Here is a 22,220-nt window from a genome sequence, read left to right as displayed (position 1 = left end):
TCCCATGTGGAGTTTTATATTTGTTGTTCATTCCCTACATTTCCCCTGGGAAGGTCTGGTACTGAAGGTCTGGTACTTTCCCCTTGTATTTCTGCACCCTTTTCCATGTTCTTTTGATTGGGAGCATAGTTTATTTTGCTCAATCTGAATAATTCAAGGTCCATTTTGTGAAAAGACGTATTGGCCAGACTCTTTCATAAAAAAAAAAACTAAAAAATACTTTGCTTAAAATACTACTCAACTTCTCCATCATCCCAGGTTAATCAACTCAAGCCTCTGGTTTGGTTATGGGCATTTTCTGGCTCCTTTTGGTAGAACACCAGCATCATTTAATTGCTTAGTGACTGATTCAGCTGTCCATTGCCAGGTTTTCTGATTATGTACTCTAGTGTATTTGTTTTAAGGGAGAGATAAACAGACTGACTGTTGGGACATCCCGGATAGTCCCTTGTTTCTGATGACTTCCTGTATGGTTTCTGGTTTAACACGCATGGATGCTTTGTGTGCGCGCTTCAGCTCTTTACTAAATCAAGAGTATGCTCACTTTATTGGTCAATTGTCAGCCAAAATGTGACATTTGAACCCAAACCCTCTGAAAGACACATAGTGGCTTGCAAAAGTTTTCATTCCCCTTGGTGTTTTTCCTATTTTGTTGCATTACAACCTGTCATTTTACATGTATTTTTCATGTATTGGACATGCACAAAATAGTCCAAATTGGTGAAGTGAGGAAAAAATAAACTTGTTTCAAAAAATGCTAACAAATAAAAAACTGAAAAGTGGTGCGTGCATGTGTATTCACCCCCTTTGCTATGAAGCCCCTAAAATGACTAAAATATCATCTTTGATTCCATGGAGATTGGCCGTCAAACAATTGGTTTTAGAGTTGTTACTCTCTCATGGCTATCTGCCAGGGTTGTTCGGAGAAATAATGTGCTATGTTAGCTATGAGGCTTTCTGAAAACTCACCATAGTTTAGTTATGGTCAGACCTTCAGGATATACACTCAGTGTACCAAACATTAGGAACATCTTCCTAATATTGAGTTGTGCCCCCTTTGGCACTCCGAACAGCCTCAATTCTTCGGGGCATGAACTACAAGGTGTCAAGTGTTCCACAGGGATGCTCGCCCATGTTGACTCATACTTCCCACAGTTGTCAAGTTGGCTGGATGTCCTTTGGGTGGTGGACCATTCTTTGATACACACGGGAAAATGTTGAGTGTGAAAAACCCTGCAGCGTTGCAGTTCTTGACACACTCAAACCGTGTGCCTGGCACCTACTACTATACCCCGTTCAAAGGAACTTAAATATTTTATTTCCCATTCACCTTCTGAATGGCACACACAATCTGTCAAGGATGAAAAATAATTTTAACCTTTCTCCTCCACTTTATCTACACTGATTTGAAGTGGATTTAACAGGTGACATCAATAAGGGAGCATAGCTTTCACCTTGAGTCACCTGACCAGTCTGTCATGGAAAGAGCTGTTCTTAATGTTTTGTATACTCGGAGTAAATCTATGCTTTTTCTCAACTATTCACTATCACTTTAATTCAGTAGAAGAGCTCTCTTGCAGCACACTCACTGTTATTGTCCTATGCTCTTAACATCAGATTGACTAAGTAGGATGAATGATGGCACTTAAAGGTAACTTGGACTTTGAACCTGTTCTTTTGTAGAAGACATGACATGTGCTGTTTTAAAGATGGAGACTATTGATTGATGAAGTGGCAATGTATCAACACCCTCTCTCTAGTGCTTTATTGGCAACAAGTTGTCTGTTATTTTAACTTGATCTTCTATCTTACCCCCCCCCCCCCTCTCTCAGTATATTTGACGCGGTATACTCGCTCATCAAGAACAAGATCCACCGGCTGCCCGTCATCGACCCAGTCAGCGGAAATGCACTTTATATCCTCACACACAAGAGAATCCTCAAGTTCCTCCAGCTCTTTGTAAGTAGGCCTAGCACTGGATTGATGAAGCATGGGCTCTCTCATGTAAGCAAACATCCCTGTTGGATCTCCATGGAACTAAAGATGAAATTTTAGTCATTTAGCAGACACTCTTATCCGGAGCGACTTACATGATCAATTAGGGGTTAAGTACCTTGCTCAAGGGCAAGCCTAGACTGCTCTGGGATTCAAAACAGTGACCTTTCGATTACTGGCCCAATGCTCGCAACCGCTAGGCTACCTGCCGCCCCATCTGACGAAAGGGAAACAGAAATGCAGGGTGATGAAAGGATGGCAACAGAGCCTAGAGAGCTGTCCTGATTCAGTAGAGGATTAGTTTAATCTATCTGATCTTCTGGGATGACGACCTCACCAGTCTAGAGGAGAGAATATGGTGACTATACATTGTAGTTCACCCATTTCAAATCCATTCATTCAGGAGATGAATTTGGGAGTTGGAGTTCAATGAGGATTCCTTGAATTCCTGGGAACTATATTCCATTGTTAGATTTCCTGAATTGACCGTAATAACAGGTAGGTTACTGTAGCATTCTGCCGGCTAGAGAAGCAGTATTGTCTAAATATAAGGTGTCTTACGTGTTGAAGTGAGTGTGAAATGTAAACCACCTCTGCATAATGAAATAGACAGCAGGAAAGAAGTTTGGAAACATGAACCCACTTGACCAAAGGACATCCGTCTGTCCTGGGCTAGACGAAATGATAGACCATAGGTGACTGCACACCCGGACAGATAGACGGACAGAGAGAAAATGAGACAGATTGGAAAAAAGACACTTTCATTAGTTATATGAGAAGGACAGACAGACCGACATGGACAATATCAAATGGGACACGTACACTGCTAGAAAGTCAGAGCTGACACTACATTAGACAGCCAAATGGAGATGAAAGCAGTTTAGTTAGTTGATACTCAAATGTCCTCATTAGGGCTCGCAACAAACTTTTGCAACATTTCAAAAGTGAGTGTTTCTCATTGACCATGTCCAGGTACTTCTGCCTGGTTTCAGTCTGTTTCTAACGTCCCGTCCCCCCCCCCCCCCCCCCCCCAATCTCTCTTCTGAATGTCTGTTTTACTGTTTTATTTCTTTACTTACCTACACACACACACCTTTTTTTCACACTATTGGTTTGAGCCTGTAAGTAAGCATTTCACTGTAAGGTTTACACCTGTTGTATTCAGCATTTCACTGTAAGGTCTACTACACCTGTTGTATTCAGCATTTCACTGTAAGGTTTACACCTGTTGTATTCGTCGCACGTGACAAATAAACTTTGATTTGATATCCCAGGTGTGTGAGATGCCAAAGCCTGCCTTTATGAAGCAGACCCTGGAGGAGCTGACCATCGGCACCTACCACAACATCGCCTTCATCCACCCCGACACACCCATCATCAAGGCCCTGAACATCTTCGTGGTCCGGAGGGTGTCCGCACTGCCAGTGGTGGACGAGTCAGGTATGTGTGTGTGTCAGACTGTATGTCTCTGCCAGTGGTGGACGAGTCAGGTATGTGTGTGTGTCAGACTGTATGTCTCTGCCAGTGGTGGATGAGTCAGGTATGTGTGTGTGTCAGACTATATGTCTCTGCCAGTGGTGGATGAGTCAGGTATGTGTGTGTGTGTCAGACTGTATGTCTCTGCCAGTGGTAGATGAGTCAGGTATGTGTGTGTGTCAGACTATATGTCTCTGCCAGTGGTGGATGAGTCAGGTATGTGTGTGTGTCAGACTATATGTCTCTGCCAGTGGTGGATGAGTCAGGTATGTGTGTGTGTGTCAGACTATATGTCTCTGCCAGTGGTGGATGAGTCAGGTATGTGTGTGTGTCAGACTATATGTCTCTGCCAGTGGTGGATGAGTCAGGTATGTGTGTGTGTCAGACTATATGTCTCTGCCAGTGGTGGATGAGTCAGGTATGTGTGTGTGTGTCAGACTATATGTCTCTGCCAGTGGTGGATGAGTCAGGTATGTGTGTGTGTCAGACTATATGTCTCTGCCAGTGGTGGATGAGTCAGGTATGGGTGTGTGTGTCAGACTGTATGTCTCTGCCAGTGGTGGATGAGTCAGGTATGTGTGTGTGTGTCAGACTATATGTCTCTGCCAGTGGTGGATGAGTCAGGTATGTGTGTGTGTCAGACTATATGTCTCTGCCAGTGGTGGATGAGTCAGGTATGGGTGTGTGTGTCAGACTGTATGTCTCTGCCAGTGGTGGATGAGTCAGGTATGTGTGTGTGTGTCAGACTATATGTCTCTGCCAGTGGTGGATGAGTCAGGTATGGGTGTGTGTGTCAGACTGTATGTCTCTGCCAGTGGTGGATGAGTCAGGTATGTGTGTGTGTCAGACTATATGTCTCTGCCAGTGGTGGATGAGTCAGGTATGTGTGTGTGTCAGACTATATGTCTCTGCCAGTGGTGGATGAGTCAGGTATGGGTGTGTGTGTCAGACTGTATGTCTCTGCCAGTGGTGGATGAGTCAGGTATGTGTGTGTGTCAGACTGTCTCTGCCGATGTATTATTTTTGTGAAGTTGGATTCTGAATTTCTTTTGGATTTTGCTCTTTTCAGGGAAAGTCGTGGATATTTATTCCAAGTTTGATGTCATTGTAAGTAATCCCTTTAGTTAACACTTCATGGGGCACCCTTTTAGGAATATTACTAATTTGTTGTTAATGAATATTCCTCTTCATAAGTGTACAGTGAACATTCCAAGATGGACCAACTAGTTGTTTGTCTTTGCTGTGTGTAGAACCTTGCTGCTGAGAAGACCTACAACAACCTGGACATCACGGTGACCCAGGCTCTGAGGCATCGCTCGCAGTACTTTGAGGGCGTGATGAAGTGCAACCGGCTCGAGACACTGGAGACTATCGTGGACAGAATAGTCAAAGCAGAGGTGAGATTGAGACACACACCTGACCTGAACCCTCTCCTGTCAGTCTGACATGATAGCTAATAACATCTTTCTTTTTTTTCTCTCCCATTTCCATTAAATCCTCTTCTTCTTCCCCACTCCTCTTCCCTCTTTCTCCCCTCTCTCGTCTCCAGGTCCACAGGCTGGTGGTGGTGGGTGACAACGCCCACATTGTGGGCATCGTTTCCCTGTCAGACATCCTGCAGGCCCTGGTGCTCACCCCTGCAGGTATAAACACCCAGCGTTCCTCCTAACCCCCCCCCCCCCTCCCCACTCTACCCTGCCCTGTTCTGTCTCCACCCGCCACAATGGGACTGGCTCCCATCCCCTCTCACCCCCAACAATAGACACCAAAAGGTAGGCCACTGTAGACTGGCATGGTATGGCTTGGGCTAGTCTGGGTCAGCAAGCTTGTGTGTATTTAGTATCGTTTGTGGCTAAGGCTGTGTCTGTTTCTGTTGTATTCAAATACATGTTCTAGCAAGAGTGACAATGTTCCTTCAGTGTGTGTGTGTGTATGCCACGTCATGAAGGCTAATAATGATGAATGAGGAGCAGGCCCCTCTATTTATCCTGACACTACATGAGTTCATGCCCCACCCTCTCCTCTCTGATGGATTGCTTCTCTACTACTTCCCCTCATCTCTCCTCTTTCCCTCTTTCCTCTTTTCCTCCTCCCTGTTTCCTCCTCCCCATTCCCTCTCTCTCTCTCTCCTCCATCCATCAGACAGGCTCTCTCATTTCTACATGTCAACAACTCCCCCCTGCGATAACCATCCAGCATTGGTTTAAATAGTCATTTTCTTTAAAATAATCAGCTTTGCTTGATTGAGCTTGCCTGGCGCTTGAGGAAGTGTGGTGAATGTTAAGTCTTAAAACAGAAAAACCTCACATTTCTGAGGATAAGACTTTTTTTCTAAATAGAAGAACACACACAGAGATTGCACCAACAAACCAGCAGGTGGCCTCTACTGAGCAGCAGCAATAATTGAATCACAAATATTTTTACTTGATTAGAGACACGATGAGAGATCAGCCATTTATGGACAAATAGATTTCACCTCATGCTTAATTTAGGTTATCTTATCTAATCAGGAAACCCAAGACTTAAGTTTGAATGGGTATGCAGCTAATTACACTTAATGAGAACAACAAAAATAGATTTCCACTGCTAATGGGTCATTTCCACATCTCTGAATGCAGCTGCACGGACAAGAGCCTCTGAGACACTTCCATACCAACCAAACTTCTCGCTCTTTCTCTCTCCAGGCATCGGCAGGAAGAGCAGCCAAGCACAATCAAAAGCAGAGGTAGAGGCACCACCAGAAACATTGGTAGAGGCACCACCAGAAACATTGGTAGAGGCACCACCAGAAACATTGGTAGAGGCACCACCAGAAACATTGGTAGAGGCACCACCAGAAACATTGGTAGAGGCACCACCAGAAACATTGGTAGAGGCACCACCAGAAACATTGGTAGAGGCACCACCAGAAACATTGGTAGAGGCACCACCAGAAACATTGGTAGAGGCACCACCAGAAACATTGGTAGAGGCACCACCAGAAACATTGGTAGAGGCACCAGTAGTAGGGGCTGGAAACTGAAGCTGAGACCGAGAATGATGTAGTGGGGGTTAAGTCTGAAGTAGAGGTAGTGGGGGTTAAGTCTGAAGTAGAGGTAGTGGGGGTTAAGTCTGAAGTAGAGGTAGTGGGGGTTAAGTCTGAAGTAGAGGTAGTGGGGGTTAAGTCTGAAGTAGAGGTAGTGGGGGTTAAGTCTGAAGTAGAGGTAGTGGGGGTTAAGTCTGAAGTAGAGGTAGTGGGGGTTAAGTCTGAAGTAGAGGTAGTGGAGGTTAAGTCTGAAGTAGAGGTAGTGGGGGTTAAGTCTGAAGTAGAGGTAGTGGGGGTTAAGTCTGAAGTAGAGGTAGTGGGGGTTAAGTCTGAAGTTGAGACTGAGATGGAGAACGCTGAAGCAGTGGCAAAGACTGAGGCAGTAGTGAAGGTAGAGACTGAAGCTGGACCAAAAGATGCTGAGGGAAAGGCGGAGTATGTGCTGTGTGTGACTGACCTGCTGTGACACGGGACATTGCTGTGAGAGGAAGTTGACTCGGAAGACTGATGGAAGTTGAACCCCCAGACTGATGCAGCATTGTCTGGGTTGAGAAAAGGGTTGGATCGGACTGGTGGGATGGGTGGTACAGTCAAAGTGACCAGGGCCCTGATGGGTAATTTGCTGTGATAGGGGAGATGTGGTCACATGGGTGACTGACTCGGGCTGACCAACCTGGGATTATTTTACTAGAGGGTCTGGCGGTGGTGCCTCTTCTCCCCCCTCAAGATTGTGCATCATCACTCCCCTCTACTTTTACCCCCTGGATGTTCCAGAAATAACCCCTACCCCCTAGGCCCTCATTTAGACTTGACATGAGTGGAAAGGTATTAGCAACATGGCTAGTATTCCAGCTAGCCTATCAGAAGCCCTCGAGGTGGTTTGAGTTATTATAAGGTTGTTTTTAGTTGCAGGTTATTTTCCATTTGAATCATAATCGTGTCTGCTCTCCTTCAGGGAAAGAGTATTGAGTTGTTTTTTTCTTTATTTGCACAAGGTTTTGTGAATGGAAACGAGGGATGTCGGTGGCTCTCCGAAAACTACACCCATTCCCCCTGCTACTTATGATGTCCCTGTGACAGTGGGCGGAGCTTGCTGTCCTGTCTTTAACGTCATTGGTGCCTTTCGAGAGATTTTATTCTTTATTTTTGAAAGAGAGCGAAAGAGGTGATGGTATGACGACCTTGTTGCTCAATGCAATTCAAGAAACAGCAGCTGCCTATATACAATATACCCAATATGTATTTATATTTCTCCAGTTACTTAGAGGCATGCAAGATACATCTTGTACTCTGTATCGATCATACTGGATATATAGAGAGACCTTTTGTACTGAGGAAACTTTAAGTGCCAGAGAAAGGACAGGTATATTTTTTTCTCTTTAGTCAATATTGTAAGATCATGTTCTTTTTGTAATATTTACTGATCATTTTCTTGTCATTCAGATTTTGAAGTTATATTGTTGATAGTCTCAGATGAGTGGTTTATCTATTGAAAATGAACAGATGTGTCATGAGTGCCACATAATACATGTTTCTGTTATTTAAGTTTTCTTTTGCTGTTGAAAAAGAGTAATAAAACATACTACTGAGATCTTTTTGTCTTGTGTGCATGATTGTGGTATTTAATTGAAGTATTATGACACCACCTAGTGGCACAATTGTGCAAATGACACATTGAACTCGGCTACACATTTAGCAATTTACAGGAGCAATTCGGTTTAAGTGCCTTGCTCAAGGGCACATCAACAGATTGTTTTACCTGTTCGGCTCAGGGATTTGAACCAGAAACCTTTTGGTTACTGGCCCAATACTCTTAACCGCTAGGCTACCTGCCACAAACCAAGAGAAGATCCAGATCATCAAAGCCCAGTTGCTATAAAAATAATTCTGGATTCTGTAATCCTCTTTTGCAATCCAGGATCAGATCCATTTAGCTGTTTATATTTCAACTTTATTTTCAACAAAAAAAATCTGGAATATTTTGATCTAGATACCACAGTATCAAAATCAAAGAATGTTTATTTTCAGTGTTTTAAACAGGTCTACACCTTGCCATCTACTGGACAGGTTATGCTACTACTGCTACACTGAGGGAAACAGGCTTTGTAAGAATTTCCCTCTCGGATTCTAAAAATATCAACATGTAGGCTCAAAATTCCAGAACAGTCCCTTTACAAGTCAGAAAGTTGAATGAACTTAATTTCAAATTACTTTACCTGTTGTCTGCTGATTTTGGCCCCATGTTGGAGGTAATCTGAGACTAAATATCCACAGGAAAGCATTCTCGACCTGACCTTCAGTCGAGGGTCTGTTATATATTTTTTCCGCACACAAAACACTTCCAAAATATAGCAAAGTCGAACCACAGACAGAATATTGTCCCATGCGATCAGCTGGCATATTCCACAAACCCTTCCAGCTGATTGCGAGAACTCGCCTCAGTCGACTATGTTGGGTTAAATTTGGCTATTGTTTCCATAATGTGCATCAAGTTCAATGCCTCAGGAGATTGAAAATACAAGCGACCGAACCATCAATGCTGCAAAAATGCAAAAAACACTTTCCTGCGATTACCCTATCTCCGCCTCCTACCGCCAAAAAGACCAAGAAAACAGACAACCGGTAAAGTAAGAGTGTGTATAATTTTTAATTTCATCTTTTTTAAGCACACTTCTTTCAGACTGAATATCCATGAGGTAACCAAAGTAAGTCTGTTAAGGCAAAAGGAAACAGATGCGTAAACTATATAAAGGTAAGAGCCTGCATATCACTTAAGTACACACATTTACAGTGGGGAGAACAAGTATTTGATACACTGCCGATTCTGCATGTTTTTCTACTTACAAAGCATGTAGAGGTCTGTAATTTTTATCATAGGTACACTTCAATTGTGAGAGACGTAATCTAAAACAAAAATTTAGAAAATCACATTGTATGATTTTTTTAAAGTAATTAATTTGCATTTTATTGCATGACATAAGTATTTGATCGCCTACCAACCAGTAAGAATTCTGTCTCTCACAGACCTGTTAGTTTTTCTTTAAGAAGCCCTCCTGTTCTCCACTCATTACCTGTAACTGCACCTGTTTGAACTCGTTACCTGTATAAAAGACACTTGTCCACACACTCAATCAAACAGACTCCAACCTCTCCACAATGGCCAAGACCAGAGAGCTGTGTAAGGACATCAGGGGTAAAATTGTAGACCTGCACAAGGCTGGGATGGGCTACAGGACAATAGGCAAGCAGCTTGGTGAGAAGGCAACAACTGTTGGCGCAATTATTAGAAAATGGAAGAAGTTCAAGATGACGGTCAATCACCCTCGGTCTGGGGCTCCATGCAAGATCTCACCTCGTGGGGCATCAATAATCATGAGGAAGGTGAGGGCTCAGCCCAGAACTACACGGCAGGACCTGGTTAATGACCTGAAGAGAGCTGGGACCACAGTCTCAAAGAAAACCATTAGTAACACACTACGCCATCATGGATTAAAATCTTGCAGCGCATGCAAGGTCCCCCTGCTCAAGCCAGTGCATGTCCAGGCCCGTCTGAAGTTTGCCAATGACCATCTGGATGATCCAGAGGAGGAATGGGAGAAGGTCATGTGGTCTGATGAGACAAAAATAGAGCTTTTTGGTCTAAACTCCACTCGCTGTGTTTGGAGGAAGAAGAAGGATGAGTACAACCCCAAGAACACCATCCCAACCGTGAAGCATGGAGGTGGAAACATTCTTGAAGATGGGTCATGGCTGGGTCTTCCAGCATGACCACGACCCAAAACACACAGCCAGGTCAACTAAGGAGTGGCTCCGTAAGAAGCATCTCAAGGTCCTGGAGTGGCCTAGCCAGTCTCCAGACCTGAACCCAATAGAAAATCTTTGGAGGGAGCTGAAAGTCCCGAAATCTGAAGGATCTGGAGAAGGTCTGTATTGAGGAGTGGGCCAAAATCCCTGCTGCAGTGTGTGCAAACCTGGTCAAGAACTACAGGAAACGTGTGATCTCTGTAATTGCAAACAAAAGTTTCTGTACCAAATATTAAGTTCTGCTTTTCTGATGTATCAAATACTTATGTCATGCAATAAAATGCAAATTAATTACTTAATCATACAATGTGATTTTCTGGATTTTTGTTTTAGATTCGGTCTCTCACAGTTGAAGTGTATCTATGATAAAAATTACAGACCTACATGCTTTGTAAGTAGGAAACACTGCCGAGTTTGCAAGTTATCAAATACTTGTTCTCCCCACTGTATTTGACACAATATAACAACTGAGCCCATCTATAGCCTACTGCTGTCAATTTAACATAATGAAGCTTTGGTTGTCAGATGTAAGAACGTTTTTTTTAAACCTTGTCACTCACCTTAGGTATATTGACATTTCTTGTTTGTAGTGCCATTCACCATCCTAATTCCACCCCGAATCCACCATTCCAGTGGGATCAATACTATCCTAATCACCTTTGAAAAAGACCAATCTGAATCCCTATCTGGAGGATCAGAAACACAAAAAGGTCAGGCTATGCCTAGTTATGTAATGTATGTAAATGAATAAGCTACTAGAATACAAGATGGGTTAATGCTATTAAGTGCCACTGAAAACAAAGTAAGCCTACTATTAGTTTACTGCTCCACTTTAAACACAGCCTAATTTCAATGTTAGTTGCAATGAAAATATTCATGGTGATTGGAACGCATAATGGCCAAGCTGATTGGCAAAATGGTTCTTATCAATAACAGATCATTCAGTTGTTGAATTCTGTATGGCAGTCCTGTATGGCAAATCAATGTAAGAAAGTTATTTTGAACAAATTCAAAATGAAAGCGTGAGAGAAATTTGCAGGAAGTATCACTTCCGAAAGTGGTTTGTGAGCGCGCGCGCTGTCTTTCCGAACACAGATGTGTGCGTATTAGCCTATGATATGTGCTAAAAACTACACTAGATATACTTTGCAGTACACAGCCTATTGATATGAGCTATTGGAATGTGATTCTGATCAACCTCACGTAAACACAATCCTGGTATGGTTCAAGTGACTGTCAAACGGCAGGCGCTTCACGCTTGGAATAAAGTAGAATAACTTCAGTTGGAGCGCTTCCTGAAAGCATCTCATTGGTTGTTTCTACTGATAGTGAGGGACACCTGACTAAAAACTCTACATAGCCATTATAAATTGTCCATACACTCCCATAGAGATAGCACGTAGGCACATCGGACAGACAGAGGGAGCTGAATAAAATCCCTATTTAAAGGTAATTATTTTAGAAATTATGATTTCTTATAAAGCCTTCTATTGTTATTCATGGCACACGAACTGTATGTACACTCACGTTTACGCAACAAGTGTGAAACATTCAGATATATCTATACCTATAGACCACCTGTAATACTTGGATACTATTGTGTTCTTTGTCTTAAAACCCAAATAGTTGGATTTATTGGCTACCTTGATTCATTAATTAATTACATGTAGCCTACGAATTGTTTGTCGCTATGAATAGATTTCAATCAATTACAAGTGCAAGCGTGTGAAGTCGTTTTTGAATGCATAGGCTATTTTATTGTCAGCAAAATTATTCTAACATGGGAGATTGTTGGCTCTTTTAGTTATAGATGATTTATCGTAGGCTATTGGGCAAATGTCTGGCATTATAAGACGTGCAAATGCACAATAAAATGCCTTTTGGTTTGCAGAATTGACAATAAAACATCATACAGTATCTCATGCACGCGCCCCCTTGTTGTAAATGTAGCAACTCCTTAGCACCCAAAGCACTACGTGACAGTCGGTGCGCACACATTCACACTCGAGTTAGCAGCATTCTTTAGTTTTCCCGACACCTGCTCAATACGACGCACAGTCGCCTGGACGCTATTTTCGAATCAACTTCCGCTGTCTTTGACTTCTTATAGTGTATTGATTTACTCAACAGACCCAAATACTGTATATGCGCTCCATTGGTGTTGCATAGGAAACATTCATTTAGGAAATCCATCCATAATGTGATTTTGACAACGTCCAAATCAACTTCAAAATTATATTTGAATATTTTACCATTTCACCCCAAATTAATACCGTACGTGGAAACCGGGTTTATGTATTTTATGCAACTGTTAAGAGTAAAATGTCCTTCCATAACTGCAACTGCTTTGTATAAAGTGGCCTTACCATAGCTTTGTATCTGTCCAGATGTTGACCTCTCGAGCACTCGTGCGCGGGCTGAAGAGCGGATTTTGGAGACCACTTTCATCTACCAGCAGCGTGCAGGCTGCTCATGGAAAAGGTAAACTATTCCTATAAATCTAATGTCCCACAGTTTAGGCTACATTAGAGAGTGGTAATCTCCCGAGGTCTGATTTGATAGGTTACCCCTAAGCAAATACCTTTGAAAATACGCGCGCTCATACTTTTACACGTGCTTGCCTAAACCGCTACACAATGCACATTGGCCACATTTTAAAAGTGTTTGGTTTTCATGATATAAGCAGGGTGGAAATTGGTAAGTACAAGGGTGTCCTCGCAAATTGAGTTTAGGACAAGACTGGCATAGTATAATGATTAAACTGTCAATCCGCGCAAATTGTGCTTCAGACAAGACTGGCATAGTATAATGATTAAGCTGTCAAGTGCCACTTGCTTTGGAGCCACTCAGACAGTTAAGGCACACAATATGGATATCACATTCCACAAGGTCTGGTCTTTGCGCCAACCATGTCACAAGGTCATTGGGAGTGCTGTATGGCGCTGGACTACGCACTATTCTGCCAGTAGAGGGAGTGATAACATCATTGACTGTCCTGTGTGAGTTAACGTAGGCTAAATTTGATTGGATCCTTGAAATACATTATATAACATTACAAATAAAGACAGTTTCCAATCAGTTTACCAAACACCATTGATGTCACTGTCTGTCTCTGTTTTTGTGTCCGAATATATAGATATGAGCCCTGATGTGCTTGACCCCTCGGTGCCACAGTACAACAACCGCCTAGACACTCCTCTCTCTGACGTTCCATTCGTTAGGAACCTCAACTCAGAGCAGAGGCAGCTCAAGGAGAAGGAGAAGGGACCCTGGACCAAGCTCACCAAGGAGGAGAAAATTGCATGTAAATCCTAGTGATCAAATCACATTCAAAACTGGATTATGTTCATCAGGGCACACAACAGAAACTGTTTTAAATAGTTTTGTAATGGAAAAGGACAATTGCAGTTTCTTGTTGGGCAAGTCCAGGTAGTTACCCCCTGTTTCAGTTAGTTTGCTTCCGTTTGGTGCCTCATGAAAATGACCTCGGTGGGTCAACAAATATCCATTCATATGAAAACAAAGACGAAGGAATTGAACTATTTCTAAATGTTTGACAGTGTCAAATACAAATTACAATCACATTTCCTCATGCAATACAATGAGGGACTTTGGCCCCAGGTGTTTGGTACATGATAAGAAAGCTCTCCCTTTATGTTGGAAAGGGCTGTATACAGTTCTTTTGAATCCCTCACTGGGTAATAGTGCACCTTTAGTTCAGAGACACACCTACAGTATGGTGTACTGGGCTACACTGGATTTATAGCAGGTGAATGGGTAGGAATAATCTTTTGAAAAACATATTCTGGAAGTGCTTCAAAGGTAGAATAGTTTCAGCCGTCAATATATTCAGCTGTCAATAGATTCATCTCTCAATAGATTCATCTCTCAATAGATTAATCTCTCAATAGATTCAGCCGTCAATAGATTCAGCCGTCAATAGATTCATCTCAATAGATTCATCTCTCAATAGATTCAGCTGTCAATAGATTAATCTCTCAATAGATTCAGCCGTCAATAGATTCAGCCGTCAATAGATTCATCTCAATAGATTCATCTCTCAATATATTCAGCTGTCAATAGATTCATCTCTCAATAGATTCAGCTGTCAATAGATTAATCTCTCAATAGATTCAGCCGTCAATAGATTCAGCTGTCAATAGATTAATCTCTCAATAGATTCAGCCGTCAATATATTCAGCTGTCAATAGATTCATCTCTCAATAGATTCAGCTGTCAATAGATTAATCTCTCAATAGATTCATCTCAATAGATTCAGCTGTCAATAGATTAATCTCTCAATAGATTCAGCTGTCAATAGATTAATCTCTCAATAGATTCAGCCGTCAATATATTCAGCTGTCAATAGATTAATCTCTCAATAGATTCAGCCGTCAATATATTCAGCTGTCAATAGATTCATCTCTCAATAGATTCAGCTGTCAATAGATTAATCTCTCAATAGATTCAGCCGTCAATATATTCAGCTGTCAATAGATTCATCTCAATAGATTCAGCTGTCAATAGATTAATCTCTCAATAGATTCAGCTGTCAATAGATTAATCTCTCAATAGATTCAGCCGTCAATATATTCAGCTGTCAATAGATTAATCTCTCAATAGATTCAGCCGTCAATATATTCAGCTGTCAATAGATTCATCTCTCAATAGATTCAGCTGTCAATAGATTAATCTCTCAATAGATTCAGCCGTCAATATATTCAGCTGTCAATAGATTAATCTCTCAATAGATTCAGCCGTCAATATATTCAGCTGTCAATAGATTAATCTCTCAATAGATTCAGCTGTCAATAGATTAATCTCTCAATAGATTCAGCCGTCAATATATTCAGCTGTCAATAGATTCATCTCTCAATAGATTCAGCCGTCAATATATTCAGCTGTCAATAGATTAATCTCTCAATAGATTCAGCCGTCAATATATTCAGCTGTCAATAGATTCATCTCTCAATAGATTCAGCCGTCAATATATTCAGCTGTCAATAGATTCAGCCGTCAATAGATTCAGCTGTCAATAGATTAATCTCTCAATAGATTCAGCCGTCAATATATTCAGCTGTCAATAGATTCATCTCTCAATAGATTCATCTCTCAATAGATTCAGCCGTCAATATATTCAGCTGTCAATAGATTCAGCCGTCAATATATTCAGCTGTCAATAGATTCAGCCGTCAATATATTCAGCTGTCAATAGATTAATCTCTCAATAGATTCAGCCGTCAATATATTCAGCTGTCAATAGATTCATCTCTCAATAGATTCATCTCAATAGATTCATCTCTCAATAGATTCATCTCAATTGATACAGCTCTCAATAGATTCAGTCTGAGCGTTTAACGTTGGAATCTTGTTTTATGACCACATTGGTTTGATTAGATTTGGAATTGTATTTTTTTCGTAGGATTAGGACATTATGTGTAAAGGTGTCATACTGACCACTAACATTCAGAAATAGGTGAAAGATCACTGTTACTGTTGAATCTGCACGAACATCACTTGAATATTGACAATGTCTAGTTCAAACACAAGGTGGCAATATAAACTCACTTTATGCAAGAGTTATTTCTCATGGTGCATTGTTCTGAACAGATTCTAGGCTGCCCATATGAGATGGCAACTCAAAGAGATATTATTTACCAGTTTGATAATAAGCTACAATAATATTGCATATAATATTGTAATCAAAAGAGATATTGTCTTCTCACAATAAAGACAGTGACTCCTGAATTTTGATCAGAATTAAATATGAAATATGATTTGGATCAAGCAATTATGCAAATAAATACTTTGAATTACATAATGTATCAAACCCTCTTCATTTTCAATCAGATAGTTACAAAAAAATATTTCAACATTGATATGCAATCCTGATGAACTCTCTCTCTTTCTCTGTCTCTCTCGTTCTCTCTTCGTGTCGCTCCCTCCCTCCATCCCTCCTGTTGTCTGACAGTGTACCGTCTGACCCATGAGCTGACCTACCCTGAGATGAGGAGAGGCTCCAGTGAGTGGAAGACGGTACTGGGAGGGGTCTTCATCTTCCTGGGCTTCTCTGGCATGCTGGTCTGGTGGCAGAGGATCTATGGTGGGTCTCCCTGTAACTTTGTCATTATTTCAGTTGTTGTTATATAGTGGGTAAAGAGTGGATCGGGAGAGCTGAACCTAGGCCAGTTAAAAGTCCATTGTAGTTGTTTTTTTGTTTTTTTATATCAAAGTCAAATCATTTATCAATATCAAATAATTCCTTTGTTACAATTAAGTACCTTACTGTAATAGATTAAAAAAACTAAAAAGCTGTACTGTAATAGATACAAATTTAAAAAAAAGCTGTACTGTAATAGATACAATTTAAAAAAAAAAGCTGTACTGTAATAGATACAAATTTAAAAAAAAGCTGTACTGTAATAGATAAAATAAAAAATAAAAAAGCTGTACTGTAATAGATAAAATAAAAAATAAAAAAGCTGTACTGTAATAGATAAAAAAATAAAACAAAAGCTGTACTGTAATAGATTTCCATTAAAATGGTCAAAAGTAGCTTTTTAGCAAAAAAATAATAATTTATTTAGCTCGGACTGTCTGGGAGTGGTCTAAGTGCGGAGAGGAAACCTGTTATTAGCAGAGAAGTTTGTAACGCTCTTTGTTGTTGGTCTATTAACCAATTTACCGCATGGTGATGTCACCATGGAAAGCCGACACTCCTGCCCATGCAATCCTGCTGATTAGAAGGTCTTGTGTAGATTGTATTTTCAACCAGTAACTATCAGGAAATATCACTGATTAAAAGTTTATCAGCTGTTGTACAATTAAGCAATAAGGCCTGAAGGACTGTGGTATATTGCCAATATACCACGGCTAAGGGCTGTTCTTATGCACGATGCAACGTGGAGTGCTAGGACACAGCCATTAGCTCTGGTATATTGGCCATATACCACAAACATCTAAGGTGCCTTATTGCTATTATAAACTGGTTACCAACGTAATTAGAACAAAAAAAATAATGTTTTGTCATACCTGTGGTATACGGTCTGGTATACCACGGCTTTCAGCCAATCAGCATTCAGGGCTTGATCCACACATTTTATAATATGATATGAAACACATGGCACAGAATTGTGACTGCACTGGGCCTTTAAAGGTAGACTCACTTGAGTGTCCCTGTAATACACACTTGATGCTGTATTGTTGTATTTCTAGACCAGTCTTATTTTATTAATGTATTATAAATTGTCTTTCTGCTTTCATTATGATGACATAACATGATAAGCATGAATAATAATAACTGATATCAGATTATGCCAACTGACTTTACTTAGACCTTGTTTAATGGTCAGCTAGCTAAAGAGTAAGGCCTGGTTAGATTGCATACGGCTGATTTCTGTCATTTTATACATTTGCTCTTAACGACTTCTTCTGACATCTCACACTAATACTGTGGAAATAATGCAGAAGAAATGGAACGGGTTTAAGCTAAGTGTTACTAGACGTTACTTCACTAGACAGTTTGGTGAAGTGTTGGGTTGTTACAGAGAATGGTCTCGGTACAAGTGATTCTGATTTAATTATCATAACATTAGCATTGTATCACAAAATATATATATATATATATTTTATTATAGACCGATAGGCCATGTGCTAAAGAAAAAAACAAACATATTATGGCTTGGCTGAAATCCAAAATGTTATACTTTATATCAGGGATTATTAAATAAGTGTATATTCAGTCAACCAGGAAGAAAATGGTCAACTCTGGTATTCTATTAGCCTACTGTAGTGCAGATCTCAGATTCACAGTGTCAGACTGTAGACACAGCCTCTTCACCTGCAGCACCCGCTCCCTGTTTAACAGAGTTCACTCAATCTCTCCACAAGCTAGAATAATTGGATCATGCTGAGAGAGAGAGAGAGAGAGAGAGAGAGAGCGAGAGAGAGAGAGAGAGAGAGAGAGAGAGAGAGAGAGAGAGAGAGAGAGAGAGAGAGAGAGAGAGAGAGAGAGAGAGAGAGAGAGAGAGAGAGAGAGAGAGAGAGAGAGAGAGAGAGAGAGAGAGAGAGAGAGAGAGAGAGAGAGAGAGAGAGAGAGAGAGAGAGAGAGAGAGAGAGAGAGAGAGAGAGAGAGCACACAACACACAATACACTCTGGTGTTTGAGCCAGGGCTTCAGTTGAGGAATCCCCCTAGACACACCCTGTTAACAATGATGGTGATGAGCACCTGGTCTAGTTTCAAGGTTGTGCGTGTGTCTATCTGTTGGCACAAATTCCCTCTCTTTCTCTCCATCTCCTCCTTGAGAAACCCCATAGCGTTCAGGGAGGAAGTAAAATGCTATATCAGGAGAAAGCCAGCCTGGAAATGAATAGGACCACAACACAGAGAAAGAGGCAGAGAACAGAGAGAGAGAGACACACGGGACAAGAGTGAGGAACAAAGGTAGGGAGAGGGAAAGAGATGGAGTTAGAAGCAAAGCAAGGGAGAAAAAGGGCAAGTGAAATAAGGAGAAATGAAAGAAAAGAGAGAGTGCAAAAGAAAAATAGGTTGACGTGAAGTGTGTCAATGAGCAAATGAGATAAAGGGAATTGAAAGGAAAGAGGAATTAAGAGACTGATACACGGATAGAGAGAGAGAGACAAAAAGAGGGAGACCCACAGACAGACGGGAAGCCAATTCAGTTAAGGATGGGGTATTTCCCTTAGTTTGGAGTTCAGGTTGGGACTTGAAAAGCAGGGTGCATGCAACGCTGAGGGGGCTCCCTCCACCTAATTAGAGAAAAAAATAGTTGCTTCCTGGATAGACTTTACCACTCGCTACTCTTCTAAGAGAGCGGATAAAGATCAAGGGTGATTTTCCCAATCTCTCTCTTCCCCTCAGGATACAGGTTCACTCCCGCCCGCCTCCGGCACATTCCGACACACAAGTGGCTTTCACCGTTCCCACAGAATTCCCATTTTGGGAATGCTCCCTTAAATAATGTTTGGTGTTCCTTGTAGTTGATGGTTTTGTGTGCCTTTGAGTGCCTCAGCGCAATAGCATCACTTTGTCACAAAGGTTGGTTTTGATATTGGAGCGTTGTGATGTTAGAATAGCTCTCTAGGCATTGGAATATTGAAGGTTGAAATTCTCCCATGGGTATAGGTGCTTTACTTCTCAGTTGGCACAGTACAGTAGTACCCTCCTCACTGTGTGATGTATTTACAGCACAGTAAGCTGCTGAGGGGTGGACAACTCCCCTTTGCCGGAACAGAGCAAATGGAATGGCACCTGGAAACCAATGTGTTTGATGTATTTGATACCATTCCACTGATTCTGCTCCAGTCCTTACCACAAGCCCGTTCTGCCCAGTTAAGGTGCCACCAACCTCCTGTGATTTACAGTAGCATTGTTAACAGTTGATAGGGATCATCTGTTTCATAACATAATAATTTATTAATTTCACACTCAATTTCTCCACTACACCTGTCATCTATAGACAAATGTGATAAAAGGTTGATACTGCTGTAGGTAGGCTAGGGCTAACTAACTGTTGTTTGATGCTATGTAGGCTAGGGCTAGCTAACTGTTGGTTGATGCATGGTAGGCTAGAGCTAGCTAACTGTTGCTTAATGCTACGTAGACTAGGGCTAGCGAACTGTTGGTTGATACAAGGTAGGCTAAGGCTTGCTTACTGTCGGTTGATGCTTGGCAGGCTAGGGCTAGCTAACTGTTGGTTGTTGCTAGGTAGGTTAAGGCTAGCTAACTGTTGTTTAATGCTACGTAGGCTAGGGCTAGCTAACTGTTGGTTGATGCTACACTCTTAGAAAAAAGGGTCCCAAAAGGGTTCTTCAGCTGTCCCCATAGGAGAAGCCTTTTTGGTGCCAGGTAAAATTATTGTTGGTTTCTTTATGGTTCTTAAAGGTTTCTACCTGGAACCAACAAGGCTTCTTCAAAGGGTTCTCCTATGTGGACAGCCAAAGAACCCTTTTCAGTTTTCTGAGTTTAGGCAGGCTAGCTTGCTAACCAACTGTTGGTTGTATGTTTTGCACTCTCTCTGGGCTCACTCTCAGACAATATGCTGCCCTTGGAATTCACTAACACTCATTTATTTATTGTGTAATCACTCTACTACTGAAGATAACGTGACAGAAGGGCATTTGGCACTTTTCTGTCAGCTGTACGCTCTGGTGCCATGATTAATTACTACCTTCCCTTTTTCCTCCAGTGTAGCGGCAGTAAGAAGACTAGATTGGGGGAGGGGGGGCTATCAAGGGGGATTTTGTACAATCAACTGTTTTACATTTGTTTATGCCATTATTTAATGTGTGAAGTTAACTGTCTTGTGGCTGAGTGAGTGTCCGTTAGTTAGTAACTGAATGGAATGAACATTTGTTTGATGTAGAAATAACAATCCCCTTTAAGGCGAATGGGATCATTGAGTTGGTCAAATTGTCATGGTTCATGGTTGAACCCCTTGCACCTTCTGTAAAATAATTTAAGCAGAATGACTTCATAGCTTCATGTATGCAGACTCAAAACATAAGTGCTTTTAATATCGAACCTAAAATAATAGATTCTTTACTTCAGCTCGAGTGAAGCTGAGTTCACTTCTGCTTATGCACGGACTGGTGTACATGGCCTGACACTCAAGACGAACTACCTCAAGATGACTATATATCTGTGGAAAGTGATATGAATGGTTTCTCACGAAACTCAGGCCCTAATGCCTTTTTGGTCTCATGCAATGTCTCATCCAATGCACTGAGGAAGACAACACAAAACACCTGACTGTGGACCGGTTTTCCAGGATACAGTTTAATGATACTAGTCCTCGGCTAAAAAGTGGAGAACCTCCATTGATGCCAGTTGTTTTGCCCTGGACTAGGCTTAATCTCTGTCCAGGAAACAGGCCCAAACTGTTTGCCTCACTGAGACAATGTTTTTACAAGAAGAGTGTCCTGGAAGATTCTTGAAACAATAAACAATTGATTCTTATAAATGATGTTTACCCATTCTGTGTCCTTGTATGATCCACAAAAACATCTTGCAACACAGTTTTGCCATTGTGTGGAGACAGTCACGTTTTATCTCTTGAGACTGACATTGTCTAATGCAACAGTCATGTCTTTCTCTCTCTCTCCCCTTTCCCTCTCCCTTTCTCTCTACTTTTTTCTCTCTCCCTTTCCCTATCTCTCTCTCACTCTCTCCTTCTCTCTCCTTCTCTCTCCCTCTCTCTCCCTCTCACTTTCTCTCATTCTCTCTCTCTTTCTCAGTGTTCGGCGAGGTTCCTCACACTCTGTCTGATGAATGGGTGGAGAAGCAGACCCAGAGAATGATTGACATGAGGATAAATCCCGTCGGTGGGTTCGCCTATCACTGGGACTACGTGAAGAAGCAGTGGAAATAGGAACTTGTGTGTATATGAGCCGTTTTTGTCGCGTTAGTTCACTCTAAATACAAATGAACATGATTTTGCCAGTTCCCTTGGTTGTAGTTAAAAGGTAAGTGGGAAATCATGTTAATTTGTATTTCGAGTGAACTATCCCTTTAAGTGCCTCAGTAACATTGCTTTCACTTTCAGGGCTGAACATCTATTCTTATTTTAAGATGGATTCATTCTATAAACCAAATAAACATATACTGTGACCAATTTCCTTTAAAGGTCAGATTTTGTTCATCTTGCAAAATCTCTGTGGAACTGATGATTAGCTGCTGCAACATTTCTGAGTTTTTAAGCACATGTTTCTGGAATTGCATTCCTTTTTGTTTCTGAAAAAGCTAAACTAAACATACTTGTGTTCGCCACATTCAGTTCCAACCCTGAAATTAAACACAGTCTTAAATTCTGCGATCGTCATCATTTTTGATGCCCGAAAAATTAGCAAAAAACAGGCCTCGATGCCAGCAATTATCTTGCTATCCACACAACTAACTAC

General features: G+C 41.3%; 2 protein-coding genes across 12 annotated transcripts in view; both read left to right on the top strand.

Annotated features, from left to right (window-relative positions):
• The window catches only part of prkag2a (protein kinase, AMP-activated, gamma 2 non-catalytic subunit a), a 126,539-nt gene extending 118,452 nt beyond the window's left edge, over nt 1-8,087 (top strand). For 4 of the 11 annotated variants that reach the window (XR_016484372.1, XM_036934906.2, XM_090189439.1 and 1 more), the window contains 7 exons: nt 1,833-1,959; nt 3,270-3,435; nt 4,541-4,578; nt 4,722-4,868; nt 5,021-5,114; nt 6,156-6,196; nt 7,492-8,087. Coding sequence is in view for 7 of the 11 variants with exons in the window: in XM_036934906.2 (XP_036790801.2) it covers nt 1,833-1,959; nt 3,270-3,435; nt 4,541-4,578; nt 4,722-4,868; nt 5,021-5,114; nt 6,156-6,196; nt 7,492-7,500 (622 nt within the window). In the remaining 4 variants the exon portion in view is untranslated. Of the gene's footprint in view, nt 1-1,832; nt 1,960-3,269; nt 3,486-4,540; nt 4,579-4,721; nt 4,869-5,020; nt 5,115-6,155; nt 6,681-7,491 lie in introns of those variants that run through there. The other 7 variants (XM_036934902.2, XM_036934905.2, XM_036934908.2 and 4 more) reach the window with 4 other exon arrangements.
• Nucleotides 8,088-11,441: 3,354 nt separating this feature from the next.
• Nucleotides 11,442-21,934, top strand: cox4i1l (cytochrome c oxidase subunit 4I1, like). Its single transcript, XM_021620194.3, has 5 exons — nt 11,442-11,749; nt 12,688-12,781; nt 13,437-13,604; nt 16,272-16,403; nt 21,558-21,934. Exons 2-5 carry the CDS (start codon nt 12,688-12,690, stop codon nt 21,689-21,691), a joined length of 528 nt encoding a protein of 175 aa, XP_021475869.2. The 5' UTR covers nt 11,442-11,749; the 3' UTR covers nt 21,692-21,934.
• Nucleotides 21,935-22,220: the final 286 nt, after the last annotated feature.

The sequence above is a fragment of the Oncorhynchus mykiss genome, chromosome 11 (assembly GCF_057628025.1).
Source record: "Oncorhynchus mykiss isolate SJ-2025 chromosome 11, ASM5762802v1, whole genome shotgun sequence".
Lineage (NCBI taxonomy): Eukaryota > Metazoa > Chordata > Actinopteri > Salmoniformes > Salmonidae > Oncorhynchus > Oncorhynchus mykiss.
This window is presented reverse-complemented; position numbering and strand designations above follow the sequence as displayed.

Coding starts and splice junctions, on each gene's coding strand:
- cox4i1l (XM_021620194.3), top strand. CDS start 12,688: ATGTTGACCTCTCGAGCACTCGTGCGCGGGCTGAAGAGCGGATTTTGG. Junction 12,782..13,436: donor GCAGGCTGCTCATGGAAAAG/GTAAACTATTCC, acceptor CCGAATATATAG/ATATGAGCCCTGATGTGCTT. Junction 16,404..21,557: donor CTGGTGGCAGAGGATCTATG/GTGGGTCTCCCT, acceptor TCTCTTTCTCAG/TGTTCGGCGAGGTTCCTCAC.